The sequence below is a fragment of the Syzygium oleosum genome, unplaced genomic scaffold (genome assembly GCF_021117445.2).
Source record: "Syzygium oleosum isolate NSW1041296 unplaced genomic scaffold, Sole_v2.1 Sole_v2.29, whole genome shotgun sequence".
In the NCBI taxonomy this organism is placed as follows: Eukaryota; Viridiplantae; Streptophyta; class Magnoliopsida; order Myrtales; family Myrtaceae; genus Syzygium; species Syzygium oleosum.
In genome coordinates, this window is record NW_026607513.1 from 2,534,416 (window position 1) to 2,556,665 (window position 22,250).

Sequence of the window (22,250 nt, forward strand, 5' to 3'; positions counted from 1 at the left end):
AGAAAGGCCCCTCTCTGGAGGAAGCCACAGGACGCACGCCATCAAGTCACAATGAAGTTGGCTAAAAGCAGAGCTAGAGAGCACAGAAACCCTCAAAAATGCATTTGGAGGGTATACTTGCCCATAAAGGTAATTAACCCCAATGGCGTCTAGCAAATCAGAACCAGAAGGTATCACTGTTGGCCCTGAATAAAGGCCACCTTATCTGTGTTGTATAATGTGGCCTATTGTTTTGCCTCCAAGGCGTTCGCTTCTTTAATTAGTCTGTGCTTTTAAGGTCGGGCTTCGGCAGGGCCTAAGACGTCAAAACCAAGCCCCTCCCTCGACCATTGCCTCTTGTTGTTCATTAGGGAGTTATCAATTGTCAGTTTATTAAGGGAAAATCGCAAAAAAAAGTCACAAGCCTATTACAATTATACCAATTGAGTCGCGAACATTTTGCATTTGTACAAATTCAGTCCATCTGGTCAATTTTGGCCGGAAATTGCTGACGTAAATGTCAATCGTCCTACGTGGTCCGGCCAGCACTGACGTAAATAATTTTTAATAATATTTTTTTAATATTTTATTTATTATTTTATTCTTTTCTTTTCTTTTTCCCTTTTTTTGTTTTATTTTCCCTTCCTTGTTCCTCTAGTCGGTCGCCGAACCTTAACGACCAGCCAAAGGTGGACCTCACCGGCCACTAGCAAGGGCAAGCCCTGCCCGCCCCTGGCGAGGCTCGGAAAATTGACAGCTCTATCAAGAAGTTAAATTATCTAATTGACTTGAATATCAGTGGTCGCCATCATCTTGAAGATTTGGCCAATGAAATCAGAGTCCCCGATAAACTTCAGTGCTTGACATTAGGGTGGTGTCATCGAGTGAAGAAACAACCAAATTACATATGGAAGTTGAATTCGTTACGCAAGTTACACTTTTCAACTGAGTACTTCGAATCAACCATACAATGCACAGGAGTTGCCTAGTGCCATGGGAATGCTTGAGAATCTGCAAATGGTTGAAGTCATGACTGGACATTTGAAAGGTCGACTTCCTTCCGGTATCGGAAGTTTGCCCTTTCCAAGAATCTTATGATCGTCGTACATTTACATCAGTGAAGTTCCAGAGACAGTATGCTTACTTGGCTGCAAACGCTGGAGTTAATAGAATGTGATGAGACTCAAGAATTGAGTCTTTGGGTGGATTGGGAGTTTAATCAAACTAAATAAGTTGAGCTTGAAACTAGTTAAGAATACAGAGGAAAAGAGCATTGAAGAATTTTTTTATATATTTCGATATGTGATAATAAAGAATAGATAAACCTATTTATAGGCTTTACATGAAGACTATCTACAGTAACAGAATATTACAATATCAATTACAATCAATCATAAAGGTATCCAAAGTAACTTAAATATCTAAAATATCATAAATAATCTAAAATATCTCTAACATCCCCTCAAATTCGAAGTGACATAAAAAAAAAGTCAACTAGAATTTGGAGAAAAGATCCTGAAAGTGCCTCAGTGACAGTCTATTTCAATTCTGAAGCTATTATAGTTTGACTGTAGGTGCTGTTGTGTCCAAAGACCTTTTGGAATTTGCATAGTAGCTTAGTTTCTGCATTTTACGACCAGTGAGTTCTCTTTTATGCACCCGAAAAAATAATAAGACCATGTTGTACTTGTAGCGAGACGGACCGTCGTGAATCAATACAGATAAGTTGGGCTTTCTAAGAGACCAAACCTCTGCTGCCAAACAAAGAAAAACAATCCCTAATTCCCATGGATACAAAACAAATAGCAATTACTAGGCTTCTGGCAGTAGCAAATTGCATTATATATAAAAACTTTTGTAGTCCTCAAGATCTACAACCAAATCATGTCCTCAACCGCTAGTGGAGAATGAAGAAAAGAAGAAGAGAATGATAAAGATCATCTTGTATTGCCTGAAACAGAGATGGGAATAACAGAGCCAAAAAGAAAATCAATGCCGAAATTCACATTAAGAAACGAAAGAGACCTTAACCCAAATATTACCTCCCATTTTCTTCCATCAAATTTAGGCAAAGTATGTCTACTTGGTAATATTCCCAACTCTCTGATTAGTTAGAATCATGAATTATTGTATCAACAAATTCATAGAATCCGAGACATCACAGCTCGACCGAGGTCCTTAATGAACGCGCCTACAGCCGCATACTCTTCCAATGCCTTCTTGATGACACCATCCCTCAGGAGTTGCGGAAAAAACAGCCAAGATCCGGTCACCATTACGAATGTCACCGTTGTTGGACCCGTCAAAGCCCTCGGCAACCGCCACTTCGTGCCGCACTTCCTTTTCACCACCACCTCGATCACCAAACACGCCCCGTGGAGCACGAAAAAGCACATGACCTCTCAAGTGGGCTTCACACGCCCCATGTAGAAAAACATCAGCTCGTGCATGAGCCCCGACACCAGGAAGGCGGCCATCACAGCTGGCAGCGCCGCCCACTTGCGGCCACCAGCCGCCAACACAGCGTTGTGGACTGGCTCATACACAGTCAATCGCAGGATGCTGGTGACCATGAGGTTCCACCGCTTCCCCCAGAAGTCTTGAAGTGAAGACGAGAGGTACGGCTCACGGAACTGCGGCTCCAGCTCCATTCCGAAGCCTGCTCGAGCTGCGGCTTGTATGGAGGATAAGATCAGATCAAGGGCAAGGTATAGGTGGCAGCAGTAGACTAACAAGATCAGATTTGGATGGATATGGTCGCCATAGTCATATAAACGTAATAGCATCACAAAAAGCAAAGCTTTTGTGGGATAGTTCAGCAGGAAGATAGTTTTAGGTCTAATGTTTTCAGGATTTTGAGGAAGTGGGTTTTCTTTATGATCGCCATTTTGAGTTGAATGTGTGTGATCTTTGTTGTCGCGTGTCCTCGGTGGAGATTCTTTAAGCGAGGTCGTTTGGATCTTGATGGGTAGGCAAGCAATGGCCAAGAAGCGTGGAAGAGAGATGGGAGGATCTGAAGCTAATGGCCCCTTGCCAAAGGCAAAGAGGAGAAGCTTGGAGTTTCCAAGCCATGAAATGATGAAACTAGTTTGGCCTATAAGATTCACAGCAGAGAGATTGAGAGGAAGATAAAGGAAGAGAGCCACAACGGGTAGCATTCCTAAGAGTCTAGTGGTACCTTTTGGGATGATCCTGCCCAATATGTAGCAATAGCACAGAGACATCAAAGCTGTGATGCATACCTTGAAGAAGTTGTACATCTCTCCTTCCATCTTCTCTCTTTCTCTCTCGGTCTTCCCTGTTCCTCAATTTTCTGCTACTCAGTCTTTTCGCTGCACAGCCGAAGGTGATAGAGCTTTGCACGAGTTTGAAAGTCAACATTGACAAGAAAAAGTAAGTTGTGTCTTCCAATAAGCAAGGCGCAGGAAGCTGCTCGCCTGCTTTTAAATATTGTTTCTCATCTGAGCAAGCTAATAACGTGCCTTATTTTTTTGTTCAGGAATCAGAAATGATCGGCATCTTATTCAATTTTATTACCTTGCAGCACTCGTGCTTGGCTTTTCATGCGATGGACTGGCAATTTTCTATGTTAAATCAACGAAACCTAAAGCATGCCATGGGTGGCTGCTTTTATAATATAGCCAAGGATAGAGAGGAGCCAACTAACAATCTTTATCCCTTTGATAGTCCTCGGGAAAAAATAATAACACTAATACTGAAATTTGAGAGCAGGCATGAAAGACTGGTAATTTAAGTGTGTAAAGATCGTTAGGCATTCTGTGCAACAAAAGATTGATCCAAACTCTGAGTCTGAACTAAGATGTTGCAGATCTTGGGCTGCTTTTATAGACGGGCAAGATTCAAGAACAGACTCAATTGAAACAGCCCTTGCACATTGCAGTTGTATGAATATGATAACAGGATTTGAATCATACCTGTAAAACCAGCCAAGGCGTATATATGATAGCAGAAGCAATTCGAAAGAATGGAATTGTCATTATTTTCTCAACATGTAGGCATGGCCATTGGCCATTCCCTCATTTTCCTCTAGAAAAAATGTGGTTTTCAGAATGTACCCTTATTTTTTTTCACTATACCATACTTCTTCCCAATAACATATTTAACGTCTAACATTCTTTTCTTGGATCCTCATATTCTTTCCCTATCACAAACAAATATAAATATCAGAATATTCATTCCCATCCATTCCTTTCTTTCTCCCCATTCCATTCCTTCATCTATTCCGTTTCCACCCTGCATCATTTCATCATACGAGTCATGCAGGTCTTCTCCTTCTCATCACAAACTATCTCCTTTCCGAGAGTTAAAACCTACTTTGGAATCCCAGAACGCAGCAAACAGGCTCCAAACTAACAAATTTGAGCAACTTCATTCATGTGAAGGAAGCAAATACAGTAGCAAAGAGGCCTTTACTTCACCACTTCCTTGCACACTGAATCAGCTAAAAGATACCCAAAAGATATAGACGATGAAAACATACATTGCTCTTGACAACTAGTTCTTATGATCACAATACTCATTAAGACCGAGAGAAACAGAGACTGAGAAAACGCTCAGATGCACCACTTCGAAATTACTCATAAGGAACAGCAGCTTCTTTCTTCAAACCTATTTTCTTCATGCCAATAAAATTTTGAACAAATATCTTCTCTCGAATTGTCTAGATGACCATCCAGGACGAAACTGAAGATAAGTTACACAGCTATGGTAATACATCAGATATATCAACCTGCGAAACAAGCGAGACCAGGGCCATGTTTGATAGAGTTGGACAGCGCTTCATGAAGTCGAATTCCAGTCTTTTCGGATGTCAAAAGTGTAGTTGATCTCGAGGTAACACTTGTTGTCATCATCAACAAACTAGAGATCAAAATAAAAGCAGAAAGGAAATTGGTAAAAACAATAAAACACGGGAATCATTGGTGAGATGATAATTACAGTGATTTTTTCATTAAGTCAAAATAAAAACTCGCACTAATCATCAATGTTGGAGTTAAAAACTGACTAATTTTTCAGTCCTACAGATTGATCTTGGTGACAAATATGAATGCAAGGCTGTTGTCAACCAGTGATTCAGAAAAGGCACGTTTTAAATGTTGAAGGCCAATGCCGTGCCTCTTTTTGCTGACTAGATATCTGAAAGAACAAAGTTGATCTACTTGTTGCACAATTCTTCGAGCTCCAAAACCTATATACATTTAAATTCCCTTCTCCCAGACATGACGTTTGAATTAGAAGAAATGCCTTACAATTATCTATGGATCATGATCTATGAAAATTACATGCAAGGAAACTTAGCAATCACGATACGGGAAGGAGCTGCACAAGTTGACTATTGAAATTTGACATTTGAAATTTGAAATTGCACATAGTAAACTGACAAGCTGTCATCCACACAAGTGAATCATAGGCTCGGAAATCTTCAGATTTTAAAGAAGTCTAAGAGTGTGTGCCAAGATGCTCCATCACTTAAGAATTTAGCACCGATAATCTAAGACTCTCCATCATCTTTTAAACATAACTCATTTACCATTGTGGGTGCATTATATCAAGGCAAAAGTAGAAGTAGCTGAACTAACCTTACTTCTGGCTGAATACGACCCTCTAGCAAAAATGCCAGACGGTGTCGTCTCTTCAGGCATTTCATGCATGTAGGGCTCCTGCTGTGGACTGAAAGTTCCGATCATCTCTTTTGTGCTGTCCACTGCAAAATAAGACAATGCAAGGTGAGAAGAAAACAGAGCTTAATTTACAAACCATGAAATCCAGGGTTGAGAAAAGAGGGGCGTGGCGCTACCTTTAACACCGGTTTTCCATACCGTGTTGCTGTATTTGAGACCAGACACGATGTTGTTGCAGACCTGGAAGGTGAACTTGAGGCTATAACGGCTGCCTTCTTTCAAAGTAAACCACAAGCCTTTGGGTTTTCCATTCTCAGGAATTTGCAGTACTATATCAGGTCTATCAGGAGAAATTATTGCAAGGCTCACGATCTTGACATCTGGCTCCAGTGTTTCTACATTTTGAAGGAATGATGAAAAGAAAATGATCAGTGACAATTGAATTAGGATCGCCATTAGAAGAAAAGAGTTCATAATCAAGTCATCATTCAAGCTGTGGATTGACCAGAAATATGCAGTTCCAAAGCCATCATTCAATTTGCTAAGGACATCAAGAAAACGTTAACAGAACATTCATCTCAATCTTGATCGACCAGAAATATGCAGTTCCAAAGCCATCATTCAATTTGCCAAGGACATCAAGAAAACGTTAACAGAGCATTCATCTCAAACTTGATTTCATTTGCTGAAACAACACTCAGAAAATATAACAATCTCAGTAATGGCGTCGATGGTAAACTGGAACTCAAGGGAAATTTGAGCGTTCACTTAAAAATTGTGACAAGCAGAAAGCTAAAACACAAGACTCTGTACTCCACCATCCAGCGTGGTGAGAAACAGACGCAACTAACAGTGAAGAACCAGAACTGCTCTTCAGATCAGACAGATTCCCCCAACCAAGCTCGCTTTGAAAGCTACTTTAAAAGAGATTCTTCTTTTTCGTTCTTGTTCGTCAGCTCTCACGCACATACTTAGTCCGCTTTCTCAAGCAAAGACAGATCTTTCGCATCAAGACTAAAAGATTCATAAGATAAACTTCCTTATAGACTGAACGCCTTACCTCATACAGGAACCAAATTTTAGACCTCGTCCTTTCTCTAGACACAAATTCTCTGCCATCCTATGAACTTCGTGAGCTTAATTCTAGAGAGATTATAGCTAGTATATTTCCACCTTTTGAAGCATTCACACATACCTAGGGGAATCTTAAAAGGAGACTCCAAAAAAATTACCTTCAAGAACCATTTTAACCTTAACAAAGAAAAACAACTAAGCCTAAGTTTGGTCAGCTGTATGAATCATTTTACGTTGTTGGACTTTTTTTTCCATATAACGTCTCCTATATGATCAAAGTTCGAACATTTGTAAGTTGCAACCCGTAATTCCAGCTGTAAACAAGTTCGAAAATAAAATCTTATTGTACACTATGGCAAACAAAACCAGCTTACAGATCTGCTTACTTTCAAATACATTAACCAAAATTGTACCCATCTATGCACTCCATTGATCAGCAATCTGGGACAAACAATCTTTTGGAACTTATTTTCCCTTTTATATTTAAGAAAATTACAAACTTCATAAGCTAGCTGTTCAGTTCTGTCAAACTTTTGTTGATTATAGATAACCCAATTTTAGTTCATTTTCACATGCCTTTTCCCAGTCAAATCAGGAAATGGTTTGTAAACTTTTTTTTCTTTGGGTGATCAAAAAATTACCTCCAACAGAATCAAAGTCCACGCTTCCAAGAAGCTGTTCCTTCCACCTCCTCAAGCTTTCATCATCCTACATCCCATTCTCAAAACATCAACATCAAAACCCACAAAACTCACACCCCAGCAACTTTCAAGACAGGCCTAAAAGAAATCTTTTTTTTCTCAAACCTTATCCTTTTCAAACTGTTCCTTGAGAGTGACCTGAGGACCCAAGTCAATCTTCTTCGCGTCCTCCTCTTCATCATCCTCGGTGGCGTATATGGAGCTCTCGCTCAAGGTCCTGTGGACCTTCTCTCCTCGCAATTCATCCTCGTTCTCTTCATTCGGAGGTGTCTTCGCCTCCGTAATTCCCTTGGACTTGCTGCTCTTCTCATCAAATCCCATGTTCTTGGAACTCGAAGCCACTCCAACGGCCAAAGACATCAACAGCGCATCCAAAACACAAGACCCACAAAAGAAAAATGTCCAAACGACGCACACAGGGACACAATCACCCCCCCGCACTCGCTCACCAACTCGAGAAGACGAGAAAAGGGTCGGAAGCAATTGAGGAACAACGCAGCGAGAACCCACCAAGATCCTTGCTTTCGAAGAGAAAGACGAAAGAACGCCCCCCCAAGAAAATCAAAAGGAGAAGAAGAAGGAGGAGAAAAGATGGGAAAGAGGGACTTGGGTCAAAGAATCCAAGAAAGGCAAATGCAGACCAATTAAAGAGAACCCAAGAGCACAGACCCGGAGGAGAGAGAGGCGGGGGACGGAACGGAGGGACGAGAGGGGAGCGAGAGAGGAGGGGTTGCTGTTTAGGGAAGTTCCAAGAAGGAAATGGTCATGTGGTGGTGGTGATGCGGAATTGCGAGTGAATGAGCTCGCAAACAGAGAGAGACAGAGAGATCGTGAGGGTCACTCAGTCAGGCCAAGAATGGAGGAGGGAGGGAGAGACGGGAGGGGTTGATTCCAACAGGGACGACGACACGCGCACATCCACGCACGAACCAACCCCCCCAGCGGGTTTCGCCTTGGATTTCGGTCATCATTTTGGTTTTTTCCCCCTCCCCTTTGACCTCTTCCTCCTCTCCTTTTTCTTTTTTCTCCTTTTTTCCTTTTTCTGTTTTTTGGTATTTTTCCTTCTGTTTTCCCCTACCTCAGCTGATTTTTCTTTCCCTTTTTGCCTTTTTCCCTTTTTTATATTCCCGACGTGGCTGAAATGGCTTTTTTTACCTTTTGAATTAATATTACGAAAAATCTCAAACCGGTACACTTCTGATGAATTTGCCTCCGAGCTTATTATTTGATCACCAAAAATCTCAAATCGGTACACATGTGACAAATTTACCATCCGTTAGTTTCCGTTAAATTTTACTGACAAATTACTAAGTTTAATGACACGTGACCATTGGCGGGTGTACCGATTTGGGATTTACCTTTCATTTGTCACAAGTGTACTAGTTTATAATTTTTCGTGGTATTAATTCAATTTAACGGAAACTAACAGAAGGTAAATATGTCACAGACATACTAGTATGGGATTTTTAGTGGTAAAAAATTTAATTTTTGGTAAATTTATCACAAGTGTACCAATTTTGTGTTTTTTGTGGTATTAACCCTTTTCTTTTTTGAATTTTCAATATGGTGGAAATGACTTTTTTACCTTTTTTGCAGTTCTCGCAAATTTAGTATATTTAAATCTGTTCGGAAGACATATTAACCACATGATCTGCTTGAATAAGCAGCATATCTATGCCATTAAGAAACTTTTAATTTTTAGAAAAATAAGCATAAAGAAATAAGTATGTCACGCGTTTTTCAATATGAGAAAATAATTAAAATTATCAATTCTAGCAATTTTATTATGGAAAGTAATTGTCTTTTTATATTTCCGATATGGCTGAAATGACTTTTTTTTACCTTTTTGCAGTTCTCGCAAATTTAGTATATTTAAATCTGTCCAAAAGACACATTAACCACATGATTTGCTTGTATAAGCAGATTATGTATGTCATTAAGAAACTTGAAAAATAAGCATAAAGAAATAAGTATGTCCAGCGTTTTTGAATATGAGAGAGTAATTAAAATTAGCAATTTTATTATGGAAAGAAATCGTCTTTTTATACGATATTCCCATCATTGTTATTAACTTTTCATATTGAAGAAAAGAATCACGGATCTATAATGCTAGCGAATTTTTCTATCTTATCAACAAGTAGCTTATCTATGTCATTAAGAACCTCACATTTCCCCCTTTTTTTTTTTACTTTTTTGTTATGAGAAAGTTAATTTAAATTATCAAGTATAGTAATTTCATAATGAAAAATAAGCATCTAATTAATAATCTTTTTCGGTGCTCTTAACTTTCATATCGAAAAAAGAAGCATTTATCTATGATACTAGTAACTTTTGTATGTTATTGGTAATTACCCATAAAAAGTATCTTCCAATTTGAATTTACCAAGAATTAGTAATTTCTTCATGTAGGGATAATACATCAAATGATTATAATAGGTGACTTTCATTGCGGTCAATGAATTTTCATATTGAAAATTATGAACCTATCAATATAATCAATAACTAGTAATTTTTCATGCAATTGATAACTTTTTATCGGGACAAATAACTTCCGTACTATCAATATAATCCGTACATTAGTCGACGAGTAATTACTTTTAAAAAAATAAGTACATAAATATCAATAGGTAATTATTTTTACACCTGATTTGTAATTTCCCGTCAGGCACAGAAACTTTCTTTCTTTCAATAATTATTTCTCCAATTTTAAAAAATTCATTTTGAACAAACCGTTAACTAGCAACACATCGACCTAGCTAGTAACTTGTCGTATAAAACCACAAAAATTTATACGTTGTCGGTAACTTATCCATGTGATTATAATAACTTCCGACAAATTTATAAACAATAAATTTCGCACAAATTATTTTCAACCCTCCCCGCCCGTTTAATTATTAACAATTTCGCCCACCGATTTTCACGATATTGCATGAACGCCCAATCTCACAAGACGAATAGTCAACTGCTCTCGGCTTGTGCTGACTTTTTGTTCACAAGACAAACATTTGTCCTGCCACATTCCTTGGAGCTATCTTGTCACATTCTACACCATTTTGGTCACATCGTGGGTTTTGGTGGGACTCTTTTGTTCAATGCGCAAAGCCAGCTCCTCCTACGCATGTTTCTCGCGAAATCATGAGCACGGGAGTGCTTTGTAATTACCAAAGTTTCAATGAAATGGGGCCATTCCAAGCAGCATAAAATAGCCATCTTGTTGATAAAATACGAGGACTTTATCTTCGGATTCACAATAAAAAAAAGGATAAGAATATGAGAAACTCGTTCAGACAAGTAGCGTGGGAAGTGGGATGTATCAAGTTGTCAATGGAATGATTGGTTTACATGCTTGTTGCCATTTTTATTTTATGGTTCGGGAGCACGACCCTAATTTGCTGGCTATCTTAAGAAAATTAGTACCGCAACCCACCGCCGTCCTTGCCCCCATTAGAATCTAAGTTGGGATATGACATAAATGGTCATTGAACTTTGATCCAATGTGCAATGTAGTGTGGGAAGTGGGATGTATCAAGTTGTCAATGGAATGATTGGTTTACATGCTTGTTGCCATTTTTATTTTATGGTTCGGGAGCATGACCCTAATTTGCTGGCTATCTTAAGAGAATTAGTACTGTAACCCACCGCCGTCCTTGCCCCCCATTAGAATCTAAGTTGGGATATGACATAAATGGTCATTGAATTTTGATCCAATGTGCAATGTAATCCATGAACTTTAGCTTAATATTCAATGTGGTCCCTGAATTTTTAATTTATTCAATGTTGCCCCTAAACTTTTAGTACATATTTAATGTAGTCATTAAACATTTTCATATATCTAGGGACTAAACTGAACATGTACCAAAAGTTCAAATACTACATTGAGCAAATTAAAAATTCAAGGACCACAATACACATTGGGTTAAAGTTCAGAGACTATATTGAAACATCTTAAAAATTCAGGGACCACATTGCACATTGAGTCGAAATTCAAGATCCAATAGTGTCGTTTTTCCATGTAAGTTCTTTGGGGCAAGAATTGAGCCCACAACCATCGGTTCTGGAGTTGAAAGCATGAGAACGTCCTTATTATTAGATCCGTGAGATTCACACTAAGTTGGGACATTGATCTTCTTGTTTTCATTTTCCGGTTCACATCATCTATGTAAGAATAAGAATCTTCTGGTTTTTTTCCCCCAAGGATAGAGAGTTCAGTCTCTTACCAGTTTTGTGAACCACATATCCTTTAGCAACTACCATCATCAAGTGCTTACATTTAATCATGGAAGAGTTAGGCCATCTAATCAACTCAAGTCGAGAAAGGATATATATATATATATAGACACACACTCTCTCAATCTCCTACTTCTTTTAATTTATTGCAAAAAAAAAAATCTTTATGTAAAAAAAAATCTTTATGTTCAATTTCTTGAGCCATCAAAATTTATAGTCCCCACAGATAGAGGTTAATGGTTAACCTGTCAAATTAGCCATCAAGAGCCCTTTGTAAAGTCTCATGGTGGTTGTGTGAACCTAAAGTTATTAATTTCGATGGGGAAATAGAGAAAGAGACGAGCTATTACGACGCCTCAGCGCCTGCCGTAGCTCTTGTAATTAAGCCGATGTCAAGCCAAAGCCTCCAATGTTGCACCACCGCTACCCCTCATGCTTGGATTCATGAAAGCGACATCATTTGACATGTTTGATCGCATTGCTAATGTCTCATGTAGGAGAGAGAAAAAAAAATCAAAATGGCCGTGTCGGTTGCTAATGTTCATAAATTTTATGGCTTAGTTGCACGGTACGAAATTCCAAAATCGAATGGTACTTATATATGTTTTAATATTTTTAATGCGCTCATTTCTAATTCTAGTTTTGATATTGAAATGAATTTCCCTTTCCGTTCTCCAGTTGAAAGATTGGAGGACTATATAGTAAGATCCTAGGATGGCAGCTCATCTTCCTTAATTATAACTGGATTTTAATAGAACAACTGCAATAGATGCTTGCTGTCTACATAGGTGCTTTAATCCCATGATTGTTGACCCAACCCAAAGCCTCTGGGGGAGTTGGGAGGGTCCAATAATCAAGGGAAGGTCATCAGTAATCATCACTGATAATCCCAAAATGGAGGAAAAATGATTCTAACGCTGTCTATCACAGGGTAAAAAGAAAATGAGCAATCTCAACTCTCAGATCAGAAGTGTCTTAATTCGTGAATGGTGGAGTAATTTTCTGTTGAATCCAATGTCGACATTCCTAAACTTTCTTGAGTTCTTGAAATTTCAAATTTCGGCACAATGTAGTCCTTCCATTACGTGAATGGACGAAATTTGCTAATGTGAAAATAATGTTTCATTAAGATGTCAATTTATTTTTTGTCCCAACTTTTTGCCCATTAAGAGCTTACTGTAGCAATATTTAAACTTCAATTTGGTAGTAGAATAAGAGAGAACAATGCATACGGTAGTTAGTTTTTCATTATTGTCCCTTGTGCCCCTAAAAAAATTGAGATTTTAGTTCCTTCTGATACAATGGGAAAGGAGAACGAAAAAGAAAGAGAGAGAAAATTGAGAATCTCTCTTATTTTTGCATTGCCTACTGAAATATGAGCTTCAGAAGTAATACAAAAATTGCCGCTAAAGAAAGCAGAGCAAGCAAAACAATGAACCCTGCCCTCTTTGATTCCCTCTTGGGAGATATGTAGGAACTCATCTTCTCTGACATGCTCATCAGAAATCCCAGCATCCTCTGCAAGAAAACAAGGCAAAGCAGCAATCAGAAAAGTGAAAAATAGGACTAAGATATCACATATACATTTGCAAAGAAATATGTCCCATGATAAATTGTAGAATTCATACCAATCTGAAGAGTTCCATGTGAGAAAATGATTCCATGAACATCTCTACATTCCTGAAAAGAAGTTACCAACAATAGTAAAAGCTATAAGAAAAGTATAAATTATATAATAGAAATGAGACAGAGGAATTAATCATTACTTTCTTCCAGCTTCTCACCTTATTACCACCCTTCCTTGGTATATCTGGCATATGTGGAAGCTGAAACCTTTTCCTAGAGGCATAGTTTTCTTGTTCCATTCTGCTTATATGTTCATGAAGCAAGATATGAGCTCCCAAGTCATATTTGATGGCAGGTATCTCAACTGGTAGGACCTAATCGAGGGGATACCTAGCTTCCACGTGATGCCGACGCTCATTCCGTCATGGGTGCTCGATTGCACCACGAACTCGATGTTATTCCCCAAGGTCTTGATAAGATAGGAGAAAAATGCCAGAACTTGCTGCAACAAAAATTGAATAACACGAAGATCTTACGCTAGGGACCCAATCTAGAGATGAATACACCACCAGAACAAATGCCATTTCTAACACACAGATTTTACAATTTAATATAACAGAAACTAGACATGGGCATTAGTTCTTGTAATGAACTGAAGGAGATGATTAAATACAGCCATGAACTTTGAAGTATGTTTATGATCCTCTAAATACCAAGCTTTGGATTTACCTTCTTGCCCTGGAACCCCCGGCAAAACGGGAAGAAATTGCAGATGCATCCGCATTCGTCTCCAAGAATATCTGACAATTCCCGGAGATTTTTGTTCTTTATTGCCGCATAAAGCTTGAGGACGGCTTCAAGAGCCTGGTGATCCTCCTCCTTTCCCAACGACGATGAATTGTTAGCGGCTAATGGCTTTACCAGCAGGTCCTTCTTCCTCCTGAAAATCCATGATTTATACGAAAATCCGGGTCGACGACAACTGGTAATCGAGTTATGGGATGGTGTGAGAGGATCACTATGAATGTGAAGGCCATGGAAATGACTTGGTTGAGGTATACATGGATGGGAGCTTAAAATTAATTTTCTGCAGCACAGTTTGGCAGAGAGAGGGAATATTATTAAACCCATTTTCAGGTGGAAAGAAATTCGTGCAAATGATACTTAAATAGCAAGAGAAACACTGAGGAATCTGCAGAATGGTTGAATATGGAACTGAGGGTGCTTCTATAAGAAAAGAATGAAGCATCATCACTATGCATCAGTGACAAGTTAGGGATCTTCCCTTCTCTGTGCTAAAGCTGCAAAACACTACTTTGCCTTCCAACATTCTGTTGTCATGTAGTTTTTCCTTTAACCTGCATCAAACTACAAACTACAGTTCTGCATCTCTTTTCAACTATAGAACCTCGAAAAATCATCTCTTGAAATCACGAATAAGGTTGGTTTCCAATCCAATAGTGATCGAAACACAGAGCTTGATGATAAGCTGATCAACTGGCATGACGGTCCGGGCCCTTACTACAAAACCTTGCCCAGCATGGAGGGAGATTTGATCATGATGCTAACATGTCGAAGGGGGTCAGAAAAGACATTAAACGAGAGTATCAACTATCGAGCCGACGCAAACAACCTACGCCAAACTATTCGTCTTTGGTGGGTCGATTTGAAAACCAATTCTAGATAATTAAGATGTCGTCGAAAAAAGGCACTTAGGGCGTTTGACGAAATATAAGTATTTGCCGTAGCTCGAAAATTGTCGTCCTGTAGCAACACGTTAATCAAAGAACAAGCTCTGAATATTCAACGTGCTTTGATGTTTCTTGAATAATTGTAACGGGTTACGGCCGAGTGTCCTTCGTATGCTCGTCAACAAGTCCTTTGTCATTTTGACCAAATAAAAAATAAAAAAGACTAGGGGCGAGCATATAGAATCACCCGAATTGGAAACCATCCTGATCGTACCGAACTAGACAGTTCGGTCCAATTCCCTTTTCCAAGTGGGAACCGGATCGCCCAAACCAAACCGGATTGATTTATTTATTTTTAATTTTTTATTTATTAAATAACAGCACAATCCCGCATGTATACACATTCCCGTCACCCGGGACACAGAACCGAGAGCGAGGAGAGAAGAAAACCCATCGCAGAGCCTTCACTAACCCGCTCATGGCCACCGCACAGCCACCGTCCCCCACCTTCCACCATGCATAATCCTCGGCCAACACTCACGCCGCTCCGATGAACATCCGGTCAATCTCTGCTTTGTTGTGTCTCGGAGCCTCGCTAGCTCCACCGCCGCTTTGCCTCCACCAACAAAGCAGCTCGGCAGGTCCAATGGGACCCCGTAGCCTTGTCAACGTGCCCTCCATGACGCAGCTGCGTCCAGCCTTCCTCATCGCCGCTCGCGTCCCGTTCATCGTTGCCCATCATTCTTTGACGTGCAGCCGCGTTTGCCCACCGTTCCTGCCAATGTGCCCATGTCTCCCGGCGTCCACTGGCAGCCGCTACAACCCCGTCGAAGCCTTCATCGCCGCCGTTCTCAATTTTTGCCGAGCCACCCCTGTTTTGCTCTGTTTTTCGGCCTAGAAAGCCCGCCGAACTGCTTCGCTGGTTTCATTGGACCGGTTCGATCTGGTCCCAGGATCAGGCGGTCCGATTCCCGATTCCAAAGAACGGGGAACCGGACCGCTCGAGGAACAGATACACTCCGGAAAAAGACACCCTTGTGATTAAAACAATTATTTTTTCTGGCCCAAAATAATCAATCTTTGGATCGATTGGGGGCTTGGAAGCAAGAAATTTCGGAGCTTAGTTGACCGTGGGCCGGTCCGACCAGAATCGAAAAAACCGACACAGTCGGAGCCCAGATCCGTTGTTGCCTCTCGTACACCCCCACGCTCTCTCCTTCGTCCGTTCTTGCATCCTCGGCGAGTCAAAAAACACAAACCAAGAAGAGAGAGAGAGAGAGGAGAGAGAGAGTCTAGAGAGAGAGAGAGAGATGGCGGAGGATCTGGTGCTGGACACGGCGATCAGGGACTGGGTGCTCATACCGCTGTCGGTGGTGATGGTGCTCATCGGCGTCCTCCGCTACTTCGTCTCCAAGCTCATGCGCTCTGCCCAGCCCCCCGACGCCAAGCTCGTCAAGGAAGGGTCTGCTTCTGTGCCCTCTCTCTCTGTCGATTCCATCGTCGCCCATCGGTTTTTTCCGGTGAATTTGTAGTCCGTAGGAGCTGAGGCTCAATTGGGTCCTTCTGATTTTGGCGGGATTTTTCGTGGGTGCGCGATCTTGTAGGCAGGTGATTGTTAGGGCTCGGAACCTGCGCGCCGCGGCTAATTTGATCCCGCCCAAGTCGTTCCGCGCTCGGAGGTTCTACTACAGCAACGAGGTCTGCGTGACTCTTTCGCCGTATCGATCTCTTAGATTTGTTTAATGACAACTTCATCATGTATGTGCGATTTGTTGTGCCTAAATCGTGCTCGAGGATGTTAAATTGTGCAAATTTAAGCTTTTCTGAGCTCAGCTTGTGCTCGAGTGTTGGGGCTTATAAATTTCTTTTCCTGCGTTACGCATTTTAACCCCTTGCCCTCGGTCATGCTCGGGCTGGTTTTCGTGTTTGATCGATAAAAAACTGATTTTTGAAGATCCTAATTCGCGGTTGGTCTAATGATTGATTGATGAGTTTGTCTCTACGAATGCTGCGCCGTCTAATTTGAGTAGATTTGCATGGTTGATGATATTTGATGGCCTTGAGTTTTTCCGCTGCCACTTGGGTCTCTATTCTTCTTCTTTTAGGTTTTACGAACATTCAAATCGCCCGTAATTGACACACCGTGGAGTGATATTTTCGGTTAGCTGCATTTGACTGATTTAGCTTGTAGCTTATTCCATTTATTTCTTTGGCGGGGCAGGAAAATGGTCTTTTATTTGTGCCGAAGGGCCAGGCTCAGAATGCTCAAGCTCAAATGTTTTCCGATCCGAATATGGCTATGGATATGATGAAGAAGAACCTGTCTATGATCATACCCCAGGTATTGCAAGTTTACTCCTCTGGATTTCTGGTTTGGTTCCTGTTACCAGATGAGTGTCTAATGGTTGCGCCTCTTTTATCCAGACTCTGACTTTTGCATGGGTCAACTTCTTCTTCTCCGGTTTTGTGGCAGGTCCATTCTTTTCCCTTAGCTTTGACTGTAGCAATTACCTCAATGGGATCTACTATCTTTGCTCGTTGTTCTTCATACTGTTCTATGTATATGGATATGTATTTTTTACAGACTGATAGTACTATGCTATAAATGACTGAATCGTTCTTTTTCCAGCCAAAATTCCCTTTCCACTCACTCAAAGGTTTAGGTCAATGTTGCAAAATGGGATTGATCTAAGCACTGTTGATGTTAGCTACGTGAGCAGTCGCTCGTGGTATGTTTATTGTTTTTATCAAATTAAATAATCTGTCTCATCTATCGTGTGTTTTAATAATTTGTTTCTTTCTATCAGGTACTTTCTTAACCTTTTTGGGCTAAGAGGTCTATTTAGTCTCATTTTGGGAGAAGAAAATGGTTAGCATTAGTTCAATGACATTCTTTTTTGGACTATGTTTGGTTCTAATCATAGCCCTATCAAATATGCTGATGTGATGCTTTTGCTGCAGCTACTGATGATACACAGCGTATGATGCAGATGACTGGCTTTGGCTTCGACCCTACCAGGGTAATTGGTCCAAATGCGCTTTCTCGCTTCTTTGTTGGACATTAGTTCTTAGATGTGTGCCACTGCTATACTCTGCCTTTTTCCTCTTCAGTATTATCTACTTGGCAGCGTCCTTGACAGTGAATGTGGTCCTTATGCTGTACATCTTTTGTGTTAAAAATAATTTTCCCAGTCATAAAATTTATCTTCATATCACATGGTTCGCTGACTTTGACAGCAAATCCATCAGCCTCTATAGTGGTTCAGCTAGATTTCTGTTTTCATCCTTTAGTGCTGAGGGGGTGCAAGTTTTGCGTTGACTGGCTTCTGCTTTAGCAATAGCTATCATTGTTTGATGTGCTGATAATAGTTGCTGTCGCTTTTCGATGGTGTTACTTTTCACTCCTCATTCATGGAGTATTTAGCGGGGTATTTGGCCACAATTCACTCCTCATTCATTTCATCTACGATAACTGATGCTTTTTTGGGAAGGAGGGGAGGGGAAGAAAAGTAGGGGGTGGGTATGGAAAATTAAATAACTTTTATAGTTTTTGGAAGGTTAGAAAGGAAATTCAAAAGTTCCATTTTATTGTCTTTCCCCCTTGGCTTCCAATCAAAGCCTAGCTCTCACATCTCATGATTTTGTCATGTCTTTTATGAATATCTGTAAATTTGTTTCCCTTTTGCGCCTGGTCTTCTCTCTTTTGCGGCTAAGTAATCCTTTTTGTTTTTTGTTTTTTTTTTTTTTGGAGGAGAAAATTGAATTTGCATACTTGCTTTTCGGCTGATATAGATATTAGTAGTGTCCACTTCAAGATATAAAGCGTAATTTCCAAAAGGTGTGCGAAACTTTAATGATGGTCATAGTATAGCAAGTGTAATTTTACCTACTTGGAAATGGGACTTTTCCCCTTCTATTAACATGCATGATGAATACTTGCTTATATATGGCCCTTTTCATTGCTGTGTTTCAGAGCCTGGGTGCTGAGAAAGACGGCCTTGACATAGTGCAGCATGACTGGACGATGCCCAAGTTCGAGCGTCGTGCTGAAGCTGTATTGAGGAAGCTTGTCCACTGAGTGATGCCTGCATCTGCAATGTTTTTCTACTTCGTTGGCCGTCATCCCATGTTTGATTTTAGTGAGAATGTTTCGGCCAGCTGCGAAGCCCCAAGGCTTCATTGATGATAGGAAATAGTGGCAACTATCTTTGTAGTTGTCTGTTCTGAGATTATCTGTTCTTTAATATAGGAATATTTTCGCTCTGTGGTCCTAATCTTTTTTGAAATCCCTGTATTCAAATGACGTATGATTAAGGTCTCATCAGTTCTACGGATTAGAGGATAATGGTCATCTTTCTTTTGCAATTTCAGACATAGAAATCAGAAATCTTATGCAGCGCCCATTGATCTCTTCCAAAAGAAGTCATAAGTTGAGTACCATCATAGTAAAATTACGTCCATCTCTCTCTCTTTCTCTCTGCACCATCAAAAAAGGAGCTGATCGCTTTGGATTGGAACTCTAGAGGCGTCTGTGGGAACTGATTAATAAAGCACGAAGACCAACAGGGCCGGCAAAGTCCTTTTCCTGATAACCGAATCTTCGGATGAGCGGCTTTGGTGTACAATTTGGTCTCAGAAGGCCCACAATCACTATGACCAGCTCTCAACGGACACTGGGACGGGAAGTTCGCTCAATCAGAGCGCGAAAGGGAGAGAAGATTCTTGCACAATGCGCGCTTTACTCGCGCTGTTTAGCTAAAGCAAAGTTGCCGCAGACAAAGCAAGTTACCCCGGGCCAGCTTCGGCGTGGCCGGTTTAGAAGTTTGCAATTGATTGATAGCTTTTACACTTCCTTAGGTTGTCCGCTCTTTGCACTCCCCTTTGGAGTTAAAATCAATGGCTCAATAGCGCTTTGTCGTGAAAAATCCATGCCGTGCAGCGTCGTTAGTCAAAAAGTCGAAAACTTCAGTACAAGGATTGCGTTACCCTGCTCGGGGAACCAAACCTGTTTTCACACTTCTCAAATCGCTCAAAGACGGCAGAAAGTAATCCATCGCGGCGGAAAACGTGCTACTGTTAACACGCTCGACTCGTCCGGTTCCAACCCCAGAAACCTGTCAATACGTCCCACCCAAGTCCATGTAATTCGTTTTATTGAGGTCCAATCCTTCTTTTAGGTGATGATTTCTCAATATCTAGAGAAGTTTCTTTCTTTCTCTAGTTTTGGGGGACCATGTAGAGAAGTTCTTTCTTGGGGTCTAGTCTAACGGGGTCGGCTAGTGAATGCAAAGCAAACTTGAAGACATAAATTGGGCAAATGGACAAGCATTTGTATTCAAAAGGGAGTATCTAAGTATGCTATCGACTTTTTGATTCCTGGGAACCATTGAGGCTTACCTGTCACATCAGCTTCCAAATTATTCAATCTTTGTGGGTCCACTCCCAAAAGCTTAAAGTGTTCCTCCCAGCCTAGCAGGCCAAGTTTAACCATGTTCACTTTGATGAATGGGTGTTAAGGAAAAAACATATATAAAAAGCCATTTAGACCAGGTTGTCTGATATTGGGCGCTGGACATGACATCAATGCATCAATTGAAAATCAAGGGTAATGGTTCAAATCATGGCCGTTGGACCCCATTTGGTGGGGCATCCTCCACCGTCCAAAAACTTCAGGCAGCTTTCTTTTCCCACACTTTACAGAGTGACATGTATGATTGTAGGTTTTGGGGTATTTTTTTTTTTTAACTGGCCTAGCTTCAAATGGGTATGGCTCATACTACAGAAGATGGGACATTTATTTTCACCAAAAACAGTTGCATGATATGGACTTAAACTACTAGGGTTGGAGATATAGAAGGATACAATACAAATTCAGCAACTCCAATTGAAAATGCTGCATAAACCAAGATTAAACCTCCATATTAGCAATTTCATAATGCTCCTCCTGATCTACCTATTGCTACCACAACCTATGCATGTAGTACATGCGCATATGCATCGTAATATGTTAATTGTCTTGAATATATAGCATGTTTTTCGACATCGGAAGACATGATTCGATGTGGTAACCCGATTCCCATAATAGAAGAAAAGGAAAAAAAGAATTAACATCGACACCTTCATCCATATTTTGATAACTTTGCCGATCCTTTTTCAATGGATGTGTAGATCAAATAAACTGAATCGATGTTAGATCCACCTATACTTCCACCATCTCTTCGCAAAGTGTTACTGTTAAAAAGACTTATGTTTAACATAGCCAAATGGACTTTATCCTGTCCAGTTTGTGCTGATCTTAGCCAACTCCAAGTTCAGATGTCTTTTCATTTCAACCCATCATCTTTCAAGGCATCGACAAACCCACATCAGATCACCCGCGCACAAACCCTCCTGCACCGCCACACATGCCAAGACATTTTTATAAGGTCTGCTGGGGAATCATTGGAGATCCACAGAGCATATTAAGCAGACTAAATTCAAAGGAATCATTGTACTCGAATCTGTAGCCGACACTAAACAAAAGCGAAAAACGCCATCTATATCCATCATTCATCCATTCCCACCTTGAATCTCTCTGATACCGATGGGTGTGAGGGCATGCAGATGTATTCCTCTCCTCATACTTTTGGTTTTTTGCGCAGGGAAACGAAAGTTGCCTTCGAACGACCCTGTCCTTTCGCGCGGTGGGAGCTTGCGACGGCATGATCGGAGTGGCTGACAGCGATCTTGCGTGGCGGATCAGACGGCTCAGAGGTGGGCCCGGCGCTCACGAGGAGTCGTGCATGGGAACGCATCTGATCTGGTCGGTGGGGCCCCGGCCGGGCTTTCGTCTCTGGGAAGGGCGGTTCACTTGGTCCTCCTTTTCTTTGAGCAGCTCGAGAGTGAATCATGGCAGGGAAAAGGACGGCTAAGAGAGAAAAAAAAGGACGGCTAATGAGGTGAGAGAATAGCAAAAAGCATGCAACATAGTGTAAACCCTAATTTGATTGTAATTTCCACGTAGATTGTGATCCGTTGATCCGGTGAACGATTTCTCAAGAGATCATAGACGTACTTATTTAATTTGTGCCGTATCGCATGATAATATGCGTCTTTTAAAATAAGAATACATGATTAAATAGATATATCATCGATATGTCAGCACAACGATCCAAGATTCAAACTCGTCATTATCTCGTGCCCCCGCCATCGATCTTTGTGCGCGGTACTAGCAATAAGAGCCTTTGGGAAAACAATGCTGTTTAGATTTATTATGCTGATCTGGAATCCACGATCAATGCTTGTATTTTTTTTTCTCCATTTGAATACAATTCTCACAATTTTTAATGGCCGTAGATCTTATTTATTCAAGTAAGTCTTCCAGTATCCTC

At 40.6% G+C, this 22,250-nt stretch overlaps 3 protein-coding genes and 1 pseudogene across 3 annotated transcripts in view; 1 reads left to right on the forward strand and 3 right to left on the reverse strand.

Annotated features, from left to right (window-relative positions):
* Positions 1 to 19,277, forward strand: part of LOC115677940 (uncharacterized) — a 66,907-nt gene extending 47,630 nt beyond the window's left edge. The window contains exons 2-9 of the mRNA XM_056303839.1: positions 16,183 to 16,342; positions 16,485 to 16,578; positions 17,102 to 17,221; positions 17,305 to 17,353; positions 17,510 to 17,609; positions 17,688 to 17,749; positions 17,842 to 17,900; positions 18,854 to 19,277. Coding sequence (XP_056159814.1) covers positions 16,191 to 16,342; positions 16,485 to 16,578; positions 17,102 to 17,221; positions 17,305 to 17,353; positions 17,510 to 17,609; positions 17,688 to 17,749; positions 17,842 to 17,900; positions 18,854 to 18,958 — 741 coding nt within the window. The 5' untranslated portion in view covers positions 16,183 to 16,190 and the 3' untranslated portion in view covers positions 18,959 to 19,277. The remainder of the gene's footprint in view (positions 1 to 16,182; positions 16,343 to 16,484; positions 16,579 to 17,101; positions 17,222 to 17,304; positions 17,354 to 17,509; positions 17,610 to 17,687; positions 17,750 to 17,841; positions 17,901 to 18,853) is intronic.
* LOC115677888 (acyl-CoA--sterol O-acyltransferase 1-like) lies at positions 1,905 to 4,202 on the reverse strand (annotated as a pseudogene).
* LOC115677889 (rho GDP-dissociation inhibitor 1-like) lies at positions 4,351 to 8,244 on the reverse strand. Its single transcript, XM_030601131.2, has 5 exons — positions 7,502 to 8,244; positions 7,337 to 7,403; positions 5,798 to 6,016; positions 5,580 to 5,704; positions 4,351 to 4,860 (listed from the first exon to the last, which is right to left on the reverse strand). The coding sequence occupies exons 1-5, from the start codon at positions 7,754 to 7,756 to the stop codon at positions 4,780 to 4,782; spliced, it is 747 nt and encodes a 248-aa protein (XP_030456991.1). The 5' UTR covers positions 7,757 to 8,244; the 3' UTR covers positions 4,351 to 4,779.
* LOC115677932 (uncharacterized) lies at positions 12,868 to 14,558 on the reverse strand. The gene is made up of 5 exons (XM_030601174.2): positions 13,919 to 14,558; positions 13,580 to 13,691; positions 13,408 to 13,489; positions 13,252 to 13,303; positions 12,868 to 13,141 (listed from the first exon to the last, which is right to left on the reverse strand). Exons 1-5 carry the CDS (start codon positions 14,318 to 14,320, stop codon positions 12,989 to 12,991), a joined length of 801 nt encoding a protein of 266 aa, XP_030457034.1. The 5' UTR covers positions 14,321 to 14,558; the 3' UTR covers positions 12,868 to 12,988.
* Positions 19,278 to 22,250: the final 2,973 nt, after the last annotated feature.

Bases quoted from the DNA above. Each gene is read 5' to 3' on its own strand.
- LOC115677932 (XM_030601174.2), bottom strand. From the start codon at position 14,320: ATGGGTTTAATAATATTCCCTCTCTCTGCCAAACTGTGCTGCAGAAAA. The intron at 13,692-13,918 runs GTAAATCCAAAG...TTTTTGTTGCAG, and splicing joins GGGGGTTCCAGGGCAAGAAG to CAAGTTCTGGCATTTTTCTC. The intron at 13,490-13,579 runs GTATCCCCTCGA...ACATATAAGCAG, and splicing joins CGGCATCACGTGGAAGCTAG to AATGGAACAAGAAAACTATG.
- LOC115677889 (XM_030601131.2), bottom strand. From the start codon at position 7,756: ATGTCTTTGGCCGTTGGAGTGGCTTCGAGTTCCAAGAACATGGGATTT. The intron at 7,404-7,501 runs GTTTGAGAAAAA...AATGGGATGTAG, and splicing joins AACAGTTTGAAAAGGATAAG to GATGATGAAAGCTTGAGGAG. The intron at 5,705-5,797 runs GTAGCGCCACGC...CTTATTTTGCAG, and splicing joins ATGGAAAACCGGTGTTAAAG to TGGACAGCACAAAAGAGATG.